The 17,021-nt window shown below is 38.6% G+C and overlaps 1 protein-coding gene across 1 annotated transcript in view; it reads left to right on the top strand.

The window, feature by feature from the left end:
- The first annotated feature begins 697 nt into the window (after positions 1-697).
- DNAH7 (dynein axonemal heavy chain 7) overlaps positions 698-17,021 on the top strand; it is a 226,933-nt gene continuing 210,609 nt past the window's right edge. Inside the window, exons 1-5 of the mRNA XM_041737735.1 lie at positions 698-703; positions 1,388-1,450; positions 6,439-6,501; positions 9,611-9,719; positions 10,487-10,634. Coding sequence (XP_041593669.1) covers positions 698-703; positions 1,388-1,450; positions 6,439-6,501; positions 9,611-9,719; positions 10,487-10,634 — 389 coding nt within the window. The remainder of the gene's footprint in view (positions 704-1,387; positions 1,451-6,438; positions 6,502-9,610; positions 9,720-10,486; positions 10,635-17,021) is intronic.

Here is a 17,021-nt window from a genome sequence, read left to right as displayed (position 1 = left end):
CTCGATGTCGTCTGCCACCGGATGGGCCACATACCAGTGGCTGGAAAGGTGCTGGGGGCCAGCAGGTGGACTGCTGGCAGCCACGTCGTGAGAGCGATGAGGCACAGCACTGCCACCAGGAAGAAGAGGCCCTTTGACCCCTTTTCTCATCTTGGTGTCCCTTCTGAACCTAGAGAAATCTTTAGGTCCTGTTCGAGAACCACCAGCGAGGACAAAAGCATGGATTTGATGCTAAGAGGCAATGACTTTATGTGACCAAAGCCCAACTCCTAGTATCCATTTCATAAATCAAAGTGTCATTCTCAATAGCACTTCTTGGATGAGATTCCTGCAGTAGAGCTCTTCTCTACTGCAAAGAAGGTAAAGGGATTCTCTGAGAGTGACAAGTAACCTTTGTACTTATTAGTAGGAACTTGAGAGTATATTAACCTTAGGAAGTAAAGGATTCTGGGGGGAAGAATGAAGTTTTAGTCATGGAGAAGGGAGGCAAGGCTGGGTAAACTTTGGACACCATTTAGATTCAGATAAATATCCAGAGGAAGATATGACCAGTTTTTCACTGAATTGTCTTGGTACTCTGGTCAAAAATCAATTGCCCGTAGATAGGTGGGCTTATTTCGAAACTTGCAATTCTATTTCTTTGATGTTTATCCTCATGCAGTCTTGATTATCATAGCTTTGTAGGAAGTTGTGAAATATGGAAGTATGCGTCTGCCAACTTTGTTCTGTTTCAAAATCGTTTGGCTGTCCTGGGTCCTTATATTTCTGTGTAAATTTTATGATTAACTCGTTAATTTCTACCTTAAAACTATAGCTGAGATTTTGATAGGGAATGTGTTGAGTCTGTAGATAATTTTGGGCAGAAGGAGTATTGCATCTTAATATTTGTCTTCTAATCCATGCACATGGGATGTCTTTCCATTAAAGTTGTCTTTAATTTTTTTCGATGATGTTTTATTACCTTCATTGTGCAAGTCTTACACTTCTTAAGTTATTCCTATTTTATCCTTTTTTGATTCTATGGTAAGTGACTTTTTTTTCAATTTTGGACTGTTCATTGCTAGTGTTTAAAAATACAATTTAAAAAAATACAATTGAATCTTTTTTGCGTGTGTGCGCATTGGTTTTACATCCAGCAACTTGCTGGCATTAACCTATTCCTTAGCTCTAATAATTGTGGATTCCTTTTAACTTTCTGTATACAATATTATACCATCTGTAGGGTATGTTTTAGAATATTTTGAATGATGTATGCTTAGTATTAGACACTGTAAAATTTGGTTGAGTGAATCAGTTTTAACATTAATAGTGAACAGTAATTGATTTTTTATTTTTATTTTTTCATTAATAGTGAACAGTAATTGATTGTATTTTTTTTTTCATACAGGACAAATCAGCCAGCAAGGAAAAATCCAAGACACCAGTAAGATTTTTACCACAGTTGTCTACGGTAATTTACCAATATATCATCATACTTTATTGCTTTAATAATAAGGTTTACTAGTTTCATACTTGCAAATAAGTCACTCAGTTTCTGGTTTTAAATTCTGTGCTCCATTTCAATCTTTTCTGATGGATACCATCTATGACATATATATCTTGGGAAAAATAACTAGCTTAATAAAGGAATTATAAGTTATAATTACTGTTTGCACAAAATGTTTGAGTAGTCTGAATAAAAGAATTGTGAAGATGGACCAGCAGAAGCAGTACTAGAATCCAGAAGCGAAGACTTAGGTGATAGCTTTGTCACTAATGGCTCTGTGACTATTGTCAAGTCACTTACATCTTTGAGCCCCAGTTTCTAAGTCTGAAAATGAGAAGAATTAATGATCTTTGAGGAGATGCCTCTTCCAGTGCTAAAATGTGACTTCTTAGATCTTGGCATCCTTTGTCATTATTTTGACTTTAAATTACTATTGTTCTGTGGAAAAAGCAGTTAATAGACATTTTTAGTTGATAAAGCATTAGAAACATTAGATTTTACTGCATTAAAATTTACTGTCTAGTCATTATATTGAGTTTAATGCCATAGAGTTACACTCTTGTGATTGCTGGAAGTTGGGTGTAAGTGGAAGTTCAATGCAAACATTATTTGTTTTAAAACATCTTTTAAAAACTCTGGGGCATCCTGGGTGGCTCAGCGGTTTAGCGCTGCCTTCAGCCCAGGACGTGACCCTGGAGACCTGGGATCGAGTCCCATGTCAGACTCCCTGCATGGAGCCTGCTTCTCCCTCTGCCTGTGTCTCTGCCTCTCTCTCTCTCTCTCATGAATAAATAAATAAAATCTTTTAAAAAACTCAGAATAAACTATAAAATCTGGATTTCTTCTTGCAGAGAAGATCCCTAATTGAAATAAAAGCTGCTTTCAGCTTAAAAATCTCGCATGAAATTTTGCAGGTGAATGTTCTTGAACATTTCAAAGTACATGTTTTAATTGTGAACCTGTTTATGTTGATAAACATAACCTGTTTATGTTGATAAACAGGTCAAAATTATCACACCATGTTTTATAAAATAAAATCATAGCATCATTTTTTTTAGTTCTGCAAAAATCTGTTTTTTAAAAAGATCTGAAATAGACATTTTTTCCCTTAAAAATTCAACAAATTTTAAAACTGAAAAACAAATTGCCATTTGTTTTTTTATGTTTAGTATATAGGCTTGGAAATATCAACAAAATTTAAATTTACTTAATAAATATTCAGTGGTTGAGATGACTAATCCTTTCTAGCCAGTGAGGCATATAACTGTCTAAAATGATTTTGTTGCCTGTTATAAAATATATACTGTGTTCTTATTTGACCGTATCTTACCAATTTTCTTTGTACCCTTTGGGTTTTTACAAATAAAAATAAAATCTTATTAAATAATATTAAAAAAATTTTAGAATAGTCCGAGTTAAAAACATTGTCATTGGAATATTAAGGTTTGAACTTGGGTGACATTTTTCCAGCATAGTTAAGACCTAGAGTGATTTTTCATTATAGACGTTCATGCTTCTGGAGATGATCCCTGTAGTTGAAATCAGGGGTGACTCAGCACTGGTGGTTCCCCATGTCCATGACCTAGTGACTGGATTCTCATACTTTCTGCACATCTTGCTCATAGCACTCTCACAAATCCTAAATCCTTTATGGAGCACGACGAGAGTGGAAGGAGGGAAGGGCATTTTTAAGTTGTCTCAGTTTGTTTTCCTGTGAAAGGAAAGCCTGAAAAAAGGTTTTGTGTGCACTTTGGGAGGTGATCCCAGGAAGCAGGAATAAGAGATTGGGGAGAGTAAAAGTAAGAAGAAGAAAAAGCGAACTGAGGAAGTGTTAGCAAGTTCATTGCCACGTTAGAGAACTTGGGATGATCCTGCCATCATCTGGAGCTTATTGAATGCTCCCTGAAATCGTGTACTTGGTATGATTAGGGAGTAGTATTTATCCATCAGCCCTCATCCTACGTTGGTGGCGATTCCTCCTGAGAGTGTTAACTTTCACCCCCTTTTGGTCACTTGTGCATGTGTGTGCTTGCACACAGGTGCAGAAGGGGCTACCTTGAGAGTCCCAGTCTATGGCATTGGAGAAACCCCACAGTGGAAAGCAAAAGACGTTTCCTTGAGGTGAAACACTGTCATTCCTATATAAATGAAGGTAGATGATAACTATTCGTTAGAGCCATGTGTGGAATCAGAGGTGACACCAGAAGGATGGGAAAGGAGGTGAGGCACGAGTTTGTCATTGGAAGTCCCTTAGGGCCAATCTCACAAGAGTGCCAAGGAAGAGGGAAAGGGTGGCATATGCCTAGGTCATCATCAGACAGGAAACTGCAGACTAAGACAGAATTGCTAATCAGCAAAAACATGTAGATCTTATTCAAAAACCACCCCTCTAATCTTATTGAAGAACAACCTTAGATGTTATTCTGGCTTATGTGTGGTTGCTCTTCTTGGTTGGTCAGAGAACTGTGTATAAAATATTCTATTAGGCATACATTGTGCACTGCACTATGGGAAACAAAAGGCCCTCACCACCGCTTACCCAGGGTGTTGAGGAGATCAGCGTTGACAGCTCAGCATGCAGAATGGGTGGTGTAGAGATCTTAAGTCAGGTGTGTGAGGGTTTGTGTAGGAGGCTTGGTGTGAAAGTTCCAGGTCACTTGGAACATATATCCCCAACCTTTCCTCTCTATTGTCTCCAATTTCATTCTTGTTGCTCCCTCGTTCTTCTCAATGGGCAGCCTTCTACTTTGAGAACACCTGTTGCACATTTTAGCTTGAAAATTTCATTCTGGGATGCCTGGGTGGCTCAGTGGTTGAGCGTCTGCCTTTGGCTCAGGGCGTGACCCCGGGGTCCTGGGATCAAGTCCCACATCAGTCCCACAAGGAGCCTGCTTCTCCTTCTGCCTGGGTCTCTGCCTCTCTCTCTCTCTGTGTTTCTTAGGAATAAATAAATAAAACCTTAAAAAAAAAAAAGAAAATTTCATGCTCATGTTTTTCTCCACATCCTGTGGTTCACTAGGAATTGTAGAAAATATTCGTGTTACAGCACTGGACATACATGAAACATTCACCTAATCTGATGTACTTTGGTGAATACCGTTTGAAGCTCATTGCAATTCGTTGTTGTTGTTGGTGGTTCTTCTTCTTCTTCTTCTTCTTCTTCTTCTTCTTCTTCTTCTTCTTCTTCTGTTACATTTTTTTTTCTCTTAGAGCTTGGTTAGCCAATTTTAATTTTTTCTAAGACAAAATTAAAATTAAAGCCCATTGGTTTGGGACGCCTGGGTGGCTTAGCAGTTGAGCATCTACCTTTGGCTCAGGGCCTGATCCCAGGATCCGAGATCGAGTCCCACATCGGGCTCCCTGCATGGAACCTGCTTCTCCCTCTGCCTGTATCTCTGCTTCTCTTTCTCTCTGTGTCTCTCATGAATAAATCTTAAAAAAAAAAAAACCCATTTATTCAGTTCTGTAAGACTGAATTAGTAGGTTGAGATTGAGGGGGTAGGAGAGTAGGACACACATACACAAATTATATTTCAGACAGGATTTAAACAATAAGAATTACCCAAAGCATGCGATACATATTCAATTGGAGCTAAAAGAGAAAAATCTAAACTTTTGACCTTGGTCCTGAAGAAAGAACTGGACTGTAACAAGGAAAGACTGAGAGGCATACTGGCGGGTCGGTTTGTTAGCATAGTTAATACTAGCTAATATAACAGACTCTCATGTTCTAGAGACTTAACCCAACAGAGATTGCCTTTAGTCGCATGAAGTCTGATGTGGGCCAGGCAGTCCTCTTCCACCTTCTAGCTATGTCAGTGGGTACATGGGGCCCTCCCACTCCAGTGACAGGGGCAGGAGAGCCTGGAGAAGCACAGCAGCTCATATATGTCCTGTCAGTGCTCACATTTCAAGAGCCAGCAGGGGTCATATGGCTACAGAGTAGCTAAGAGAGGCTGGAAAATGAGGTAGTTTGGGGCATATTGAAGAGGCTTTGAACACCAAGGTGATGAAGACTTGTCTGCTTTAATAGGGAGCTTTTGATGTTTCTGACCAGGGAAGAGTATGATCAAACCGTGTGTTCAAGAATGCTGTGGTGACCTTGAGGTTCTAGTATTTTCTCTAAATCAAGGCCCATATCTCCCGTTGCCTAGATTTTAAAAAGCCACTAAACTATTCTCACTGCCTACTCTAGGGTCTTCTTCATATACCTTGTTTACTGCTGCCAGGACCATTTATGAAATAACTTTTTGAATGGCCTTGCATGATAAATAAGAGAATTTCTCACCCAAACCTAGATGCCATTGAGAGTGAAAGTCCTACTAATTATGTTTGGGAAAGAGCTATACACTGGACCAGCAAACTGGGTTAAAAGTAAAGATCTGATGCTGAGAGGCAATGAGTTGAGTGGCCACAGCATGCGTCCTGTTTTACAGATCAAAGTAGCATTCTCAACAGCGCTTCCTCTTACATGGATGAAACTCCTACCCTGCACTTATCTTCTACTCAAAGGAGACAGCAACACTTTTTCTCTGAAAAGTACAAGTTATGGCACTTGGAGAGCACATTAGAATGCTTTTTACTGTAGGAAGTGGAGCATCACAGTTGTCAATGGAACGAAAATGCTATTTCAGTGATAGAGACGGGTAGTAGGGCTGGGTAAGCCCTTGACAGTCACTAGGTTCAGATCCATTCTCCAAAGATGTGATGGATAAAAAGTTTTGCACACTCTTTAAAGCTTTCTAAGTATTGTGGGATGCCACTTTCCTTTCTTTCCTTGCTACAGAGGAGGTCCTTCAAAGACAAGCGTGGAGAAATGTAGAAGTAATGGAAATAGGTCTCTATGTGTTTTAGATAATGTGCTTTACTTTATAATAGACCCTCTGTAAAATTGGCTGAGTGAATCAATTGTGACATTAAGAGTAAACTGTTTTTCTCGTGTTTTCATGCAGGATAAGTCAGCCACCAAAGAAAAACCCAAGATACCAGGAAGAGTTTTACCACAGTTGGCTACGGTAACTTACCTACATTCTATCATTGGATCTCTGCCCTTTTGAAAACATGGTTTCAAACTTGTAAATAAGGAACTGGGGGAAAAAAAGAAAAAGAAAAAAAAAAGGAACTGGGCATCTGATTGATGATGTTCTGATGGAGAAATTCTACAAGGAGCACGTATCATGAAAAAGAACAATCTTAAACTAACTGAAAGCTATAATTTCCTAGTATGTTGAGAGTGTTTCAATATTCTGGATAAGGGAATTTCAAGATGGACCAGCAGCAAGTTTATCAGAGTTGGAGTCAGGAAATGAGGCCTCAGCTTACGGCTTTGTCACTAGCAGCTCAGGATCTGAAAGGGTCATTTATCTTTCTGAGCTGCTGTTTCTGAGTTTGAGAATGAAAAGAGTTTCTTTGAGCTACATCATCCAGCGCCGAAATGCTGTGCCGCAGAAGAGGCCTCTGATCTTGGTATCCTTTCTAAAAATTATTATGATTAGGGGCGCCTGGCTCAGTGGTTGAGCATTTGCCCTTGGCTCAGGGCGTGATCCCAGGGTCCCCACATTGGACTCCTGACAGGGAGCCCACTTCTCCCTCTACTTAACGTCTCTGCCTCTCTGTGTTTCTCAAGAATAAGTAAAATCTTAAAAAAAATTATGATTATAAATTATCATTGTCCTATGGTAGAAGCAATTCAGAGGCATTTTCAATTGGTAAGTGCTGAGTACAATATACTTCACTGTAATAGATTTTTACCCATGATTTTACTAGTAATTATGTTGAGCTTAATGCTTTTGAATTGTGCTCTTGTGACTTCTGGAAGTGGAGCTTAAGTGGAGGTTCAATGTAAACAATATTTTTTTCTAACTGTGATAAAATTTACCTAACATAAAATTACCATTTTAATTATTTGTAATTGAACCGCAGTTCGTTGGCATTATGTACACTCACATGGTTGTGCAACCATCACCACCATCCATCTCCAGAGTTCTCATCTTTGCAAAGTGAGGCTCTGCATCCATTATACCTCTCTGTTCCCCACTCTGTCCCTCTGCCCATGGCAGCTAGCATTCTACTTTCCGTATTTGACCATTCTACATACCTCATATAAGTGGAACCATACAGTGCCTATCCTTTGATGCTTGGCTTATTTTATTTAGCATAATGTTTTCAAGGTTTATCTAAAGCATTATTTTTTTAAAAGATAATTTAAAAGCTACAAACCGAGTATAAAATTGAATTTGTGTGGCTTTTTGGAGGGAAGATTCCTGATAACTGAAAATGGATAGCAATTTTTCTCTTGGGAAACTTGAGTTAATATTCTTAAGTGTTACCTTGAATATTAAAAAATACAAATTTTAATTAAAAATAGGTTTTTATGGATGATGCCAGTTGATCATGCCAAGTTCTGCAAAATGGAGCCATAGAATGCTTTCCCTCATTCTATAAAATCAACCGTAAATTTTCTAGTTTAAAGGACCAAGGGTAAAATAGGCATTTTTGTTTGAAAACTTAACACATTTTTAAACTGAAAAAAAAAAAAAAGGCCCTTAATGTGTGTGTCTTGTTAGCATATGGGTTTAGAAATATAAACCTAACTTTCTTATTTACTATTCAGTGCCTAAGTTGTATAATAATCCTTTCCTGTTGGTGGCGTCTAATAGTCTAAAATGCGTTTGCTGGCTGCTTTCAACCTGGCTTTATGTTTCTTTGTATCTTAATATTTTTTCAGCATTGTCAGTTTCGTGTGTTGTGAAGGAAATATTTCTAAGAGATGTTTTTAAAAATCCACTGATGAAAACATAGCAAAGTATTTTCATCTGAATATTAAGGTTTGCACCTGGGTGAGATTTTCTAGCAGTAGTTGAGACCTAGAGTGATTTTTTTTTTTTTCATTCCAGAAATTCATGCTTCTGGAGGTGATCCCTGTAGTTGAAATCAAGGATAACTTGGCACTAGTAGCTCCCAGTCTCAGCCGGTGACTTGATCCTTTTTGTACCCCTCGCTCATAGTGTTCCGGCAAATCCTAAATCCTTGGTAGAGAAAGACAAGAGTACAGAAACAGTAGGGCAGACAGGAGGAGGGAAGAGCTTTGAGTTTTAAGTTGTCTTAGCTTGTTTTCCTGTGAAAGAGGAGCCTGACATGAGGACTTGTGTATGGTAAGTTTATTTGAAAGCAGGAGTAGAAGATTGGACAGAGTAAAACTAGGAAGAAGAAGCCAGTGCGAGTATGGGCTTTCAAGTTGGCCTGGATCTGAAAGGAGGATGCAGACTGCCTTGTCAGTAAAACGTAATTTTGACCTTAACACCCATCTGTCCTGGGATTGAGGCCCGCCTGGGGCTCTGGGCTCAGCAGGGAGTCTGCTCGCCCCCCCTCCCTCTCCCTTTGTGATTGCTCTTGCTCTCAAATAAATAATGTCTTTTTTTAAAAGTTAGTAAAACCCACCCATCTGGGTTTATTAAGAGTCTGAGATCCCAGCAGCGGTGGATGTGTGTTCTGGTATTGCAATAATGGGCTTGAGCTCATTTTTGCTGTCATTTTAGAAGACCTGGGTATCTTGCCATCTGCCGCAGTCCCCACCACCCTCTATCATTTCCCAGCACTGAAGCTGAGAGCCAATTAGTTCTCATCACTAGCCTTCCTCCCTCTTTTAGGGCACCCGCCTGGCTCTTGTAGGTATAGGAATTCACGAACCCTGCCTTAAGCTGTGGAATAGATTTGCAAGGTGCCAGAGAAATCTAGAGCCACTCAAAGCCATGAGAACAGAATGGTCTTTTGCAGATGGAATGCAGAGAAGCTCATTAGCGTTGGAGACCCGCAGAGTGTTCCTCTCATTAAGACGAAGGCTTAAAAGTCATTGCCAACACTGAGGAGTGAGTAGGCTCTGGGGAACCAGCACCCCAGTGTTGAGGAAGAGATGCCCACCCCACACCAGCACAGAGCCTCCAATAATGTCACAAATGTCACACACTACAGCCACTCACAGGCTTGAATAAGATTTGCTGCCGAGTGTGCCTTCTTTCCAATGCCCTGATTTGAGAAAATGTGTTTATAAGCACGCATTTTATGAAAAGGTTCCCCCCCACCCCAATCTTGTTTTATTAATGCTGTTTAAATTTCATATTTCAGGTAAGTACAAGGCCCCAGTGGCAGCAGGCAGCTCCATCATTCCATTTGAGGATAAAACAGGACGATGATATTCCAGAACAGTTTACTGTTAAAAATGAACAGTCATATGGTAAGAACTTTATTCCAAATTAGATTTAAGGACATTTTCGAGAGGGGACAAAAAAAAAAAAAAATCCTACATTTAGTTTGGAGTAGTGAAATCGTAAAACTGAAATGACATTGATACCAAGTAGAAAAACTTATCCCAAATGTTTTCCCTCATAAAATAATTCCAGTTCTTAATTATTTCAGGCTGTTGTAAATGCTATAAAAGGTGATATCTTAAGAATTGGAGGGTGTTTATATTAAAACTTTGATTTAGTGTAGTCAGAATTCTCTACATTAGATTAAGAAGTTTTTTTTTTCTAAGACGGAGTTAAATAAGTTATAAATGTTGCTTCCAAATTACTCATTTTCACATTTTGTACTTTTCATTTTTTTGATTCATCAGATTGATTACATTGAATATTAACATTTTTTTCATTGTGGTTCTTTAAATTTTCTGAGATAGTTTTGCATTCTGTTCTTAATTATAATTTTAATCTTCATTTTAAAAAGGTTTTATGCAAATCAATGGAAAATTAAAGTTTATTAGCATATTAATCAAAATATGTATTAATTAAGTATCCTTGAAACAGAGATTTCTATTATGATGATATAAAACAAGAATAGTTTAACTTCCTAATACTGAAAGAAGATTAACTGTACTTATGGTTACTTGAGAACTTATAGTGTGTAGTTTTTTTTTTTTTTTGATAAGTGCATTAGCATTTAATTCTAACCACTTACATGGTCCAGCTTACTTTTAAAATGACTAACTCATTTTTTTAATTCAAGCTGAATACATGGAACGCTTTGGAAAAAAGGGCAAAATACGGGATCAAAATGATGATAATCATGCTGGACCACCTACTTCGAAAGCCAAGAGCAAATCTCTACATAAAGAACGAGAAAACTTTAGAAGCACCCTTGTTAACGTCATCATGTAAGTCCTGTAAGCTAATCAGTGTGTGCCCCCCTCGGTAGAGCCCAGAGGAACTTTTTATCTAAAAGTCTAAAATTTTTGTGCACCTCTAAGAACGCCTTAAAGCCTGTTGGAGTGAGGTCAGGGTACACATAAAGATTGAAAGATGGAGCTTCACCTGTGTCCCTCCTTGCAATATCATGAGCTGAAAAGGTCCTGATGTTAATCCCGATGTTGGCTGGGAGAGGGGAAAGGCTGGGGGTACTGGTGAGGGCCACGACGGCTGGTGGGAGATCCGGGGCAGTCCTTTCCCCCTCATCTCATCAACTCAGGCGATGTGGCACCTTCTCTGGTATCGGGGGTCTCCTTGTCCAGAAAAAGGAGGAATTAGGACGAAGCGACCAGCAGTGTGAACAGGGCCAGGCTCGCCCTGAGTTGTAGGTCCATTTACGAAGGATAAAGTGGACCCAAGTCACTGATTCCTCTTCACTCTTTTCCTCACTGCTTCATGCTGGTTGCTTCGCCTCTTCTTCCTTTCTGTGTGGCTCTCGAGGCCCCCACACAGCGAGCTGTGGCCATGATCTCATGACATGTTGCATCATAGCTACCCCGCGGAACCCTGTGTTATGGTCCCCATATGGTACTTGGCTGGCCCCATGGCCATCCCCAGGGGGGGACAGTGCTTACTGTGTGCTTACGAAGGGCAAGGGGATTTTGTGGGAGCCCGGTGCAGCCGGATTGTGGGTGTGTGCCTCTGCTAGAGCCGTCTGGAGTTTGCCTTCCCTGGAGGCCCCTGGAGTCTTACCAGCTTGGCCCACTTACGTCGCTTGTTTGGGTTAAGCACTCACATCCCACAAACAGGGAACAATCAAAACCCAAGACCAAGGGTCAGGTAGGCCTCTGGTTGCAAATCCTTGGAAGCAACTTTTTCTTTTCTACCCAGAAATCTGGCCGAGACAGATGGTGAGGTTTCTCGAAGCCACTTCCTGTGCCTGTCATTTCTGGGCCTTCTCTGGTTGAGGGTAGAGCCCGTCCTGGGTTTCAGCTCCACAGAGGGGTTCTCACTTTGAATTCTCCATTTCTCTCCGTTCTGTTCAGAACCTGACCTCCTGATTTGCGTGGGCCTTAGAGTCCACGGCCCTGGGCCCCAGAGGAGCAGCCTGGCCTCAGGGTTTTGCTGATTGCCACTCCTTTTTTTTTTTTTTTTTAACTCCTAGTGTTTCCTTTCTTTTTTGTCAGCTCGGCTATGCATTCAAAAGGAATGTGTCTTGTTATCCAATATTTATGGAGTGGAATTGTTTTTTTCAGATTATCTTTGTTGTATTATAAGAAACAGCAGTCTCCTTTTAGCCATTTTATGTCACTTTTTTAGCTATGCCTTTTATAAACAGGATATGGCTGGACATACTGAAATTCAATTTTAGAGTTTCTATGCTTTAATAGCACATCTAATCCCATTTGTAGTGGTTGGTATTTCTTATATATACGTGCTTCTACCAATTTATTTTGTACTTTCTATTTACTATATGTTACCTTGGCTTATTTTTTTTTTTTCTCTATTGAATCAAATTCTCTCTTCTCCCTTTATTTCTATTGGCTTAAAAGCTATCAAACATTTCTATTCTTTTAGTGGTTACCATCATATTTTTAAAGCCTCACATTGCAGTTTATACTTCTTAAAGTTTAAAATTCAATTTTTATCAGACTTCCCCCCTGAATAACACAGAGGGGTCTTGGATCGCTCTAACTTAGCTCTTAACTTTTCTTTGCATTTTCCATGTGATCATTCTTCATCTTATTTCTAATATTTCTCTAATACTTTTCATTCTGCCAAGTCCTTAAATTCCCCACACTTTTTTCCCTTAACACTTAGGTTTACTAATGTGTTTTCTAGTTCTTTAGAAAATTCTCTTTGGGGGGCGCCTGGGTGGCTCAGCAGTTGAGCGTCTGCCTTTGGCTCAGGTCATGATCCTTGGGGTCCTGGGATCGAGTCCTGTGTCGGGCTCCCTGCATGGAGCCTGCTTCTCCCTCTACCTCTGTCTCTGCCTCTCTCTGTGTCTCTCATGAATAAATAAATAAAACATTTTTTTTTAAAAGACAATTCTCTTTGTACTCCACTCTTCACTTGTGGGTGTATTTTCTTTTTTGCCGACGTTCATCCTCATGTAGTTGTTTCAGTGAGGATCTATGAGGAGTAAAGTTGAGACTCTCGTCTCTGTAAAGTTCTCTGTTTTGTCCTTATTCTTGAATTAATGACGAAACTGGCTACAAAATTAAACGATAGTCATGATTTTTACCTTACATCTGAAAACATTAGATTGAAAAATATGATCCAGTATTTTTTGGCATGTATTATATCCCCCAGCTTTATTAAGGTATAATTGACAAAATTAAAATATATTGGAAGTCTGCAATGTGAGAGTATATGTATATATTGTAAAAGAATTCCCATAATCAAGTTAATTAACACATCCATCACGTCACATGTTTAGCTTTTTTTTAAGAGCACCTAAGTTCTACTCTCTTAGCAAATTTCCATCATCAAATATAATACTATCAACTGTAGCCACCATGACATGTATTATTGTTGACCAGAAGCCTACGTCACTCTATTCATCATTACTTTATTTGCAATCTGTGTTTGTATTTTGTCAACCTCTCTCTCTCTCTTTTTTTCCTGAACGCTTTATTTTTCAAAGCCTTTTAGATAGGCTTAAAAACAGCTTTACTGAGCTGTAACTTACATCCGTTACACCGTTAAAATCATCCAAGTTAATGTACAATTGAATGAATTTCAGTAAATTTCTATGGCTGTGCAACCTTAGCCAAAATCTAGATTAAGAATACTTCTGTCATCTGTTTAAAAAGTCTGCACACTTCAATTAATTCTGTTACTGGTTGCTGCAGGCAGTCATTGATCTGTGTTCTGTTTTTAGAGTTTTCTCTTTTTCTAAAATTTCATCTAAATGGAATCATACAATATGTATGTTTTTAAAATCCTCGGGGGTGCCTGGGTGGCTCAGGCAGTTAAGCAGCTGCCTTCAGCTCTGGTCATAATCTCAGGGTTCTGGGATCAGCCCCACATTGGACTCCCTGCTAAGGGGTGGGATAGGGTGGGAGGGGTCTGTTTCTCCCTACCCACCCCCCCTCACTTTCCCCTGCTCCTGCTCTCATGCTGTCTCTCAAATACATAAAATCTTTTTTTTTAAAAAAAAATCCTTTCATTTTGTTTATTGTTTCTGGTTTTGGGCTATTGGAGAGTGCTGCTCTGAACATCTGAACTTTCCATGGATGTGCTTCCTCTTCTCCTGGGTAGATGCCGAAGCGTAGAAATGCTCGATTGTATAGTAGGATACGTTTAATTTTCAAAGACTTTGCTGAAACTGTCTTCCAAGTGTGAGAAGAGGTTTCTAGTTTTTCCACATCCTTGGTTTTTGTTTTGCTTTGCCTATTCTAGCCATTTCTAGTAGATGTGTTATTTTCTCTCATTATGGCTTTAAGTTCTAGATCCCTAATGCCTAATGATCATAGGTGGTTGTTTGACATTCACAGAACTTCTTTGAAGTGTCTATTTAAATCTTTTGCCTGTTTTAAATTGGATTATCTTTCTATTGATACATGCTAAGAGTTCTTGATATATTTCCTATACAAAATCTTTTATCAGGTCTATCTTTGCAAATATTTTCTTTCCCTTTCTCTCAGTTTCTAAGTGGTATTTTTTGGAAAGTAAAAGCTTTAAATTTTAACAAAGCTCAATTTATCAATTTTCTCTTTTTTTTGATGTTTTTGGTGTCATATCTAAGAATCCTTTCCTATCACAAGATTTTCTTCCATGTTTTCTTAGAAGGTTTATACTTTCAGCTCTTACATTTATGTACATGATTTAGTTTAATGGCATGTCCTTGGTATGAGCTAAGGTTGAGGTTTGATTTTTTTTTTCCATATAGATATTCAAATGTTTCAACCCCCTTTGTTGAAAAGTCTATTCTCATTGAATTACCTTGGTACCTTTGTCAAGAATCATTTGACCATATATGGGGTTCTATTTCTGTTCCATCGGTCTGTATGTCCCTCTTTACATCACTACCATGCTGTCTTGATCACTTGAGCTTTATAGTAAACTTTGAAAATAGATAGTTTAAGTCCACAACATTTATTAGCCATTTTCAAAATTGTTTTGACAATACTATGTATTTTGCATTTTTATATGTACATATTTGAAGACTAGCTTGTCAGTTTCTGGGGGGCGGGGGGGGGCGGGGCGGGGAAGGCCTGCTAGGATTTAGTAGTCATTGCATTGAATCTGTGGGTCAATTTCGGGATGTCATTACAATAATACTGAGTCTTGTGGCCCATAAACATGTTATTTCTCTTCATTTACTCAGTTTTTCTTTAATTGCTCTTAGCAATGCCTTGTACTTCTTTTTTTAATTTTTATTTATTTATGATAGTCACACAGAGAGAGAGACAGAGAGAGGCAGAGACATAGGCAGAGGGAGAAGCAGGCTCCATGCACCGGGAGCCCGACGTGGGATTCGATCCTGGGTCTCCAGGATTGCGCCCTGGGCCAAAGGCAGGCGCTAAACCGCTGCGCCACCCAGGGATCCCCTGCCTTGTACTTTTTAATGTATTAAACTTGTATTTCTTTTTTTTGAAACTTATATTTCTTTTAAAAATATCTTAAGTATATTTTTGATGACAATGGAATTATTTTTCTCAGTGTTCTTTACTAGCATATAGGAAATATCAGTTGATTTCTACTTATTGATCTTGCATCCTAAGACCTTCATAAACTTGGTTACTAGTTCTGCAGCATTTTAAAAGATTCCATGGAATTTCCTATATATGCAATTATGTTGTTTGCAAATACAGTTTTTACTCCCTTTCTGATGCCTTTCATTTTTCTCACTTTCCATTTTGCACTTGTTCAGTTCTTCAGCATTTTACTGAATAGAATTGGTGATAGTGGAATTCCCAGTCTTAGTGGAAAAGCATTGTCTTTCATATGTTTGCAGGATGTTCTGTAGGCTTTAAAAATACCCTTTATCAGGTTGAAAAAGATCCTTCTTTTCCTAGTGGTTTGAGAGATGTTTTCATAAATGAGTGCTGGATTTTTGTCAAATGCTTTATCAGTGTCCACTGAAATAAAAATTTGGTTTTTGTCCTTTAATTCCTAAATATAGTATGTCATATTAATTGCTTTTCATGTTAAAGCTTGGATTCCTTTCACTTAGTCATTATGTATAATGCTTTTTGTGTGTTGCTGGAGTTGATTTGTTAATATTTTGTTAAGGATTTTCAAGTCTGTCGTCTTAATGAATGATATGGTCTGTACTTTCATTGTCGTGTCTGGCTTTAAGGTTCAAAATGAGTTGGGAAGTGTTTTTATCTCCTGATTTCTGAATGGGTTTAGGTAGAATTGGTATTTCCTCCTTTGATAGAATTTTTTTTTTTTTTTAATGTGTGGCTTGAACTCACAACCCTGAGATCAAGACCTGAGCTAAGAACAAGCAACAATCTAGGTGCTTGACTGACTGAGCTACCTAGGGGCCCCTGGATAGAATTTTTTGAAACCATCTGGACCTGAAGTTCTCCTTGTGGGAAGATTATTAATTACTAGTTCAATTAGTTTACTATCTGATATGTATCTATTCGGATTTTCTATTTCTTCTTGAGTCATGTTTGGTATTTTTGCTTTTTAGGAATCTATTTTCACTTAAGTTTAATTTGCTGGTATAAAGTTCAGACAGATTCCTTATTTTCAGCCATTCTACTCTTTTCTCCTTTGGTACCTGCTGACTACAAGACCAGAACCTTTTCTCCAGATCTCCTGGGCAGATTGGTTGTCTTCCTGCCTGAGTTATGGGCCTATGGTGTTTTCAACTCTGTTTTATCTGCCCTCTTTTCTTTTCATGTTCCAGAAATTTGTTGAAATATCTCCTCAACTGATGGCCCTCTAGTCTCTTTACAATCATTAGTTAAAATTACTACCATTTTCACAAGGAAACTTGAAAAAGTGATGTTTTTGCCACCATCTTGACTCAAAATCACTATTGATTTAATAAAGAGAAAATCAATATTTTTTCATTTTCAGGACATAAGGCACATCATATTTTCTCTTTAGTCAGGTAAAGTGTCTCCCATATTGATTTATTCCTGAAAGCAGTATTGTTCTGCTGGAAATAGCATGGCAGTTTGGAAGCACACATGGACGGGCAAATCCTCATTTTTTGTACTTAATTAACTACGTGACAAAGGGGAAGTTATTTAATCTGACATTCAGTTTCTCATCTGTGAAGTGGGAATAATTTCTCTGTCTCCTCTAACAATAGGTGTGAGGATTAGAGAAAAGGTCTGTGAAACTATTGAGGGCCTAACTGGTGATCAATAAAAAGTTTTTATGGTTGT

Source organism: Vulpes lagopus, chromosome 22 (assembly GCF_018345385.1).
Source record: "Vulpes lagopus strain Blue_001 chromosome 22, ASM1834538v1, whole genome shotgun sequence".
NCBI classification, from domain to species: Eukaryota; Metazoa; Chordata; class Mammalia; order Carnivora; family Canidae; genus Vulpes; species Vulpes lagopus.
Note: the sequence above shows the minus strand (reverse complement) of the source record. Positions and strands in the feature narration are given on the sequence as shown.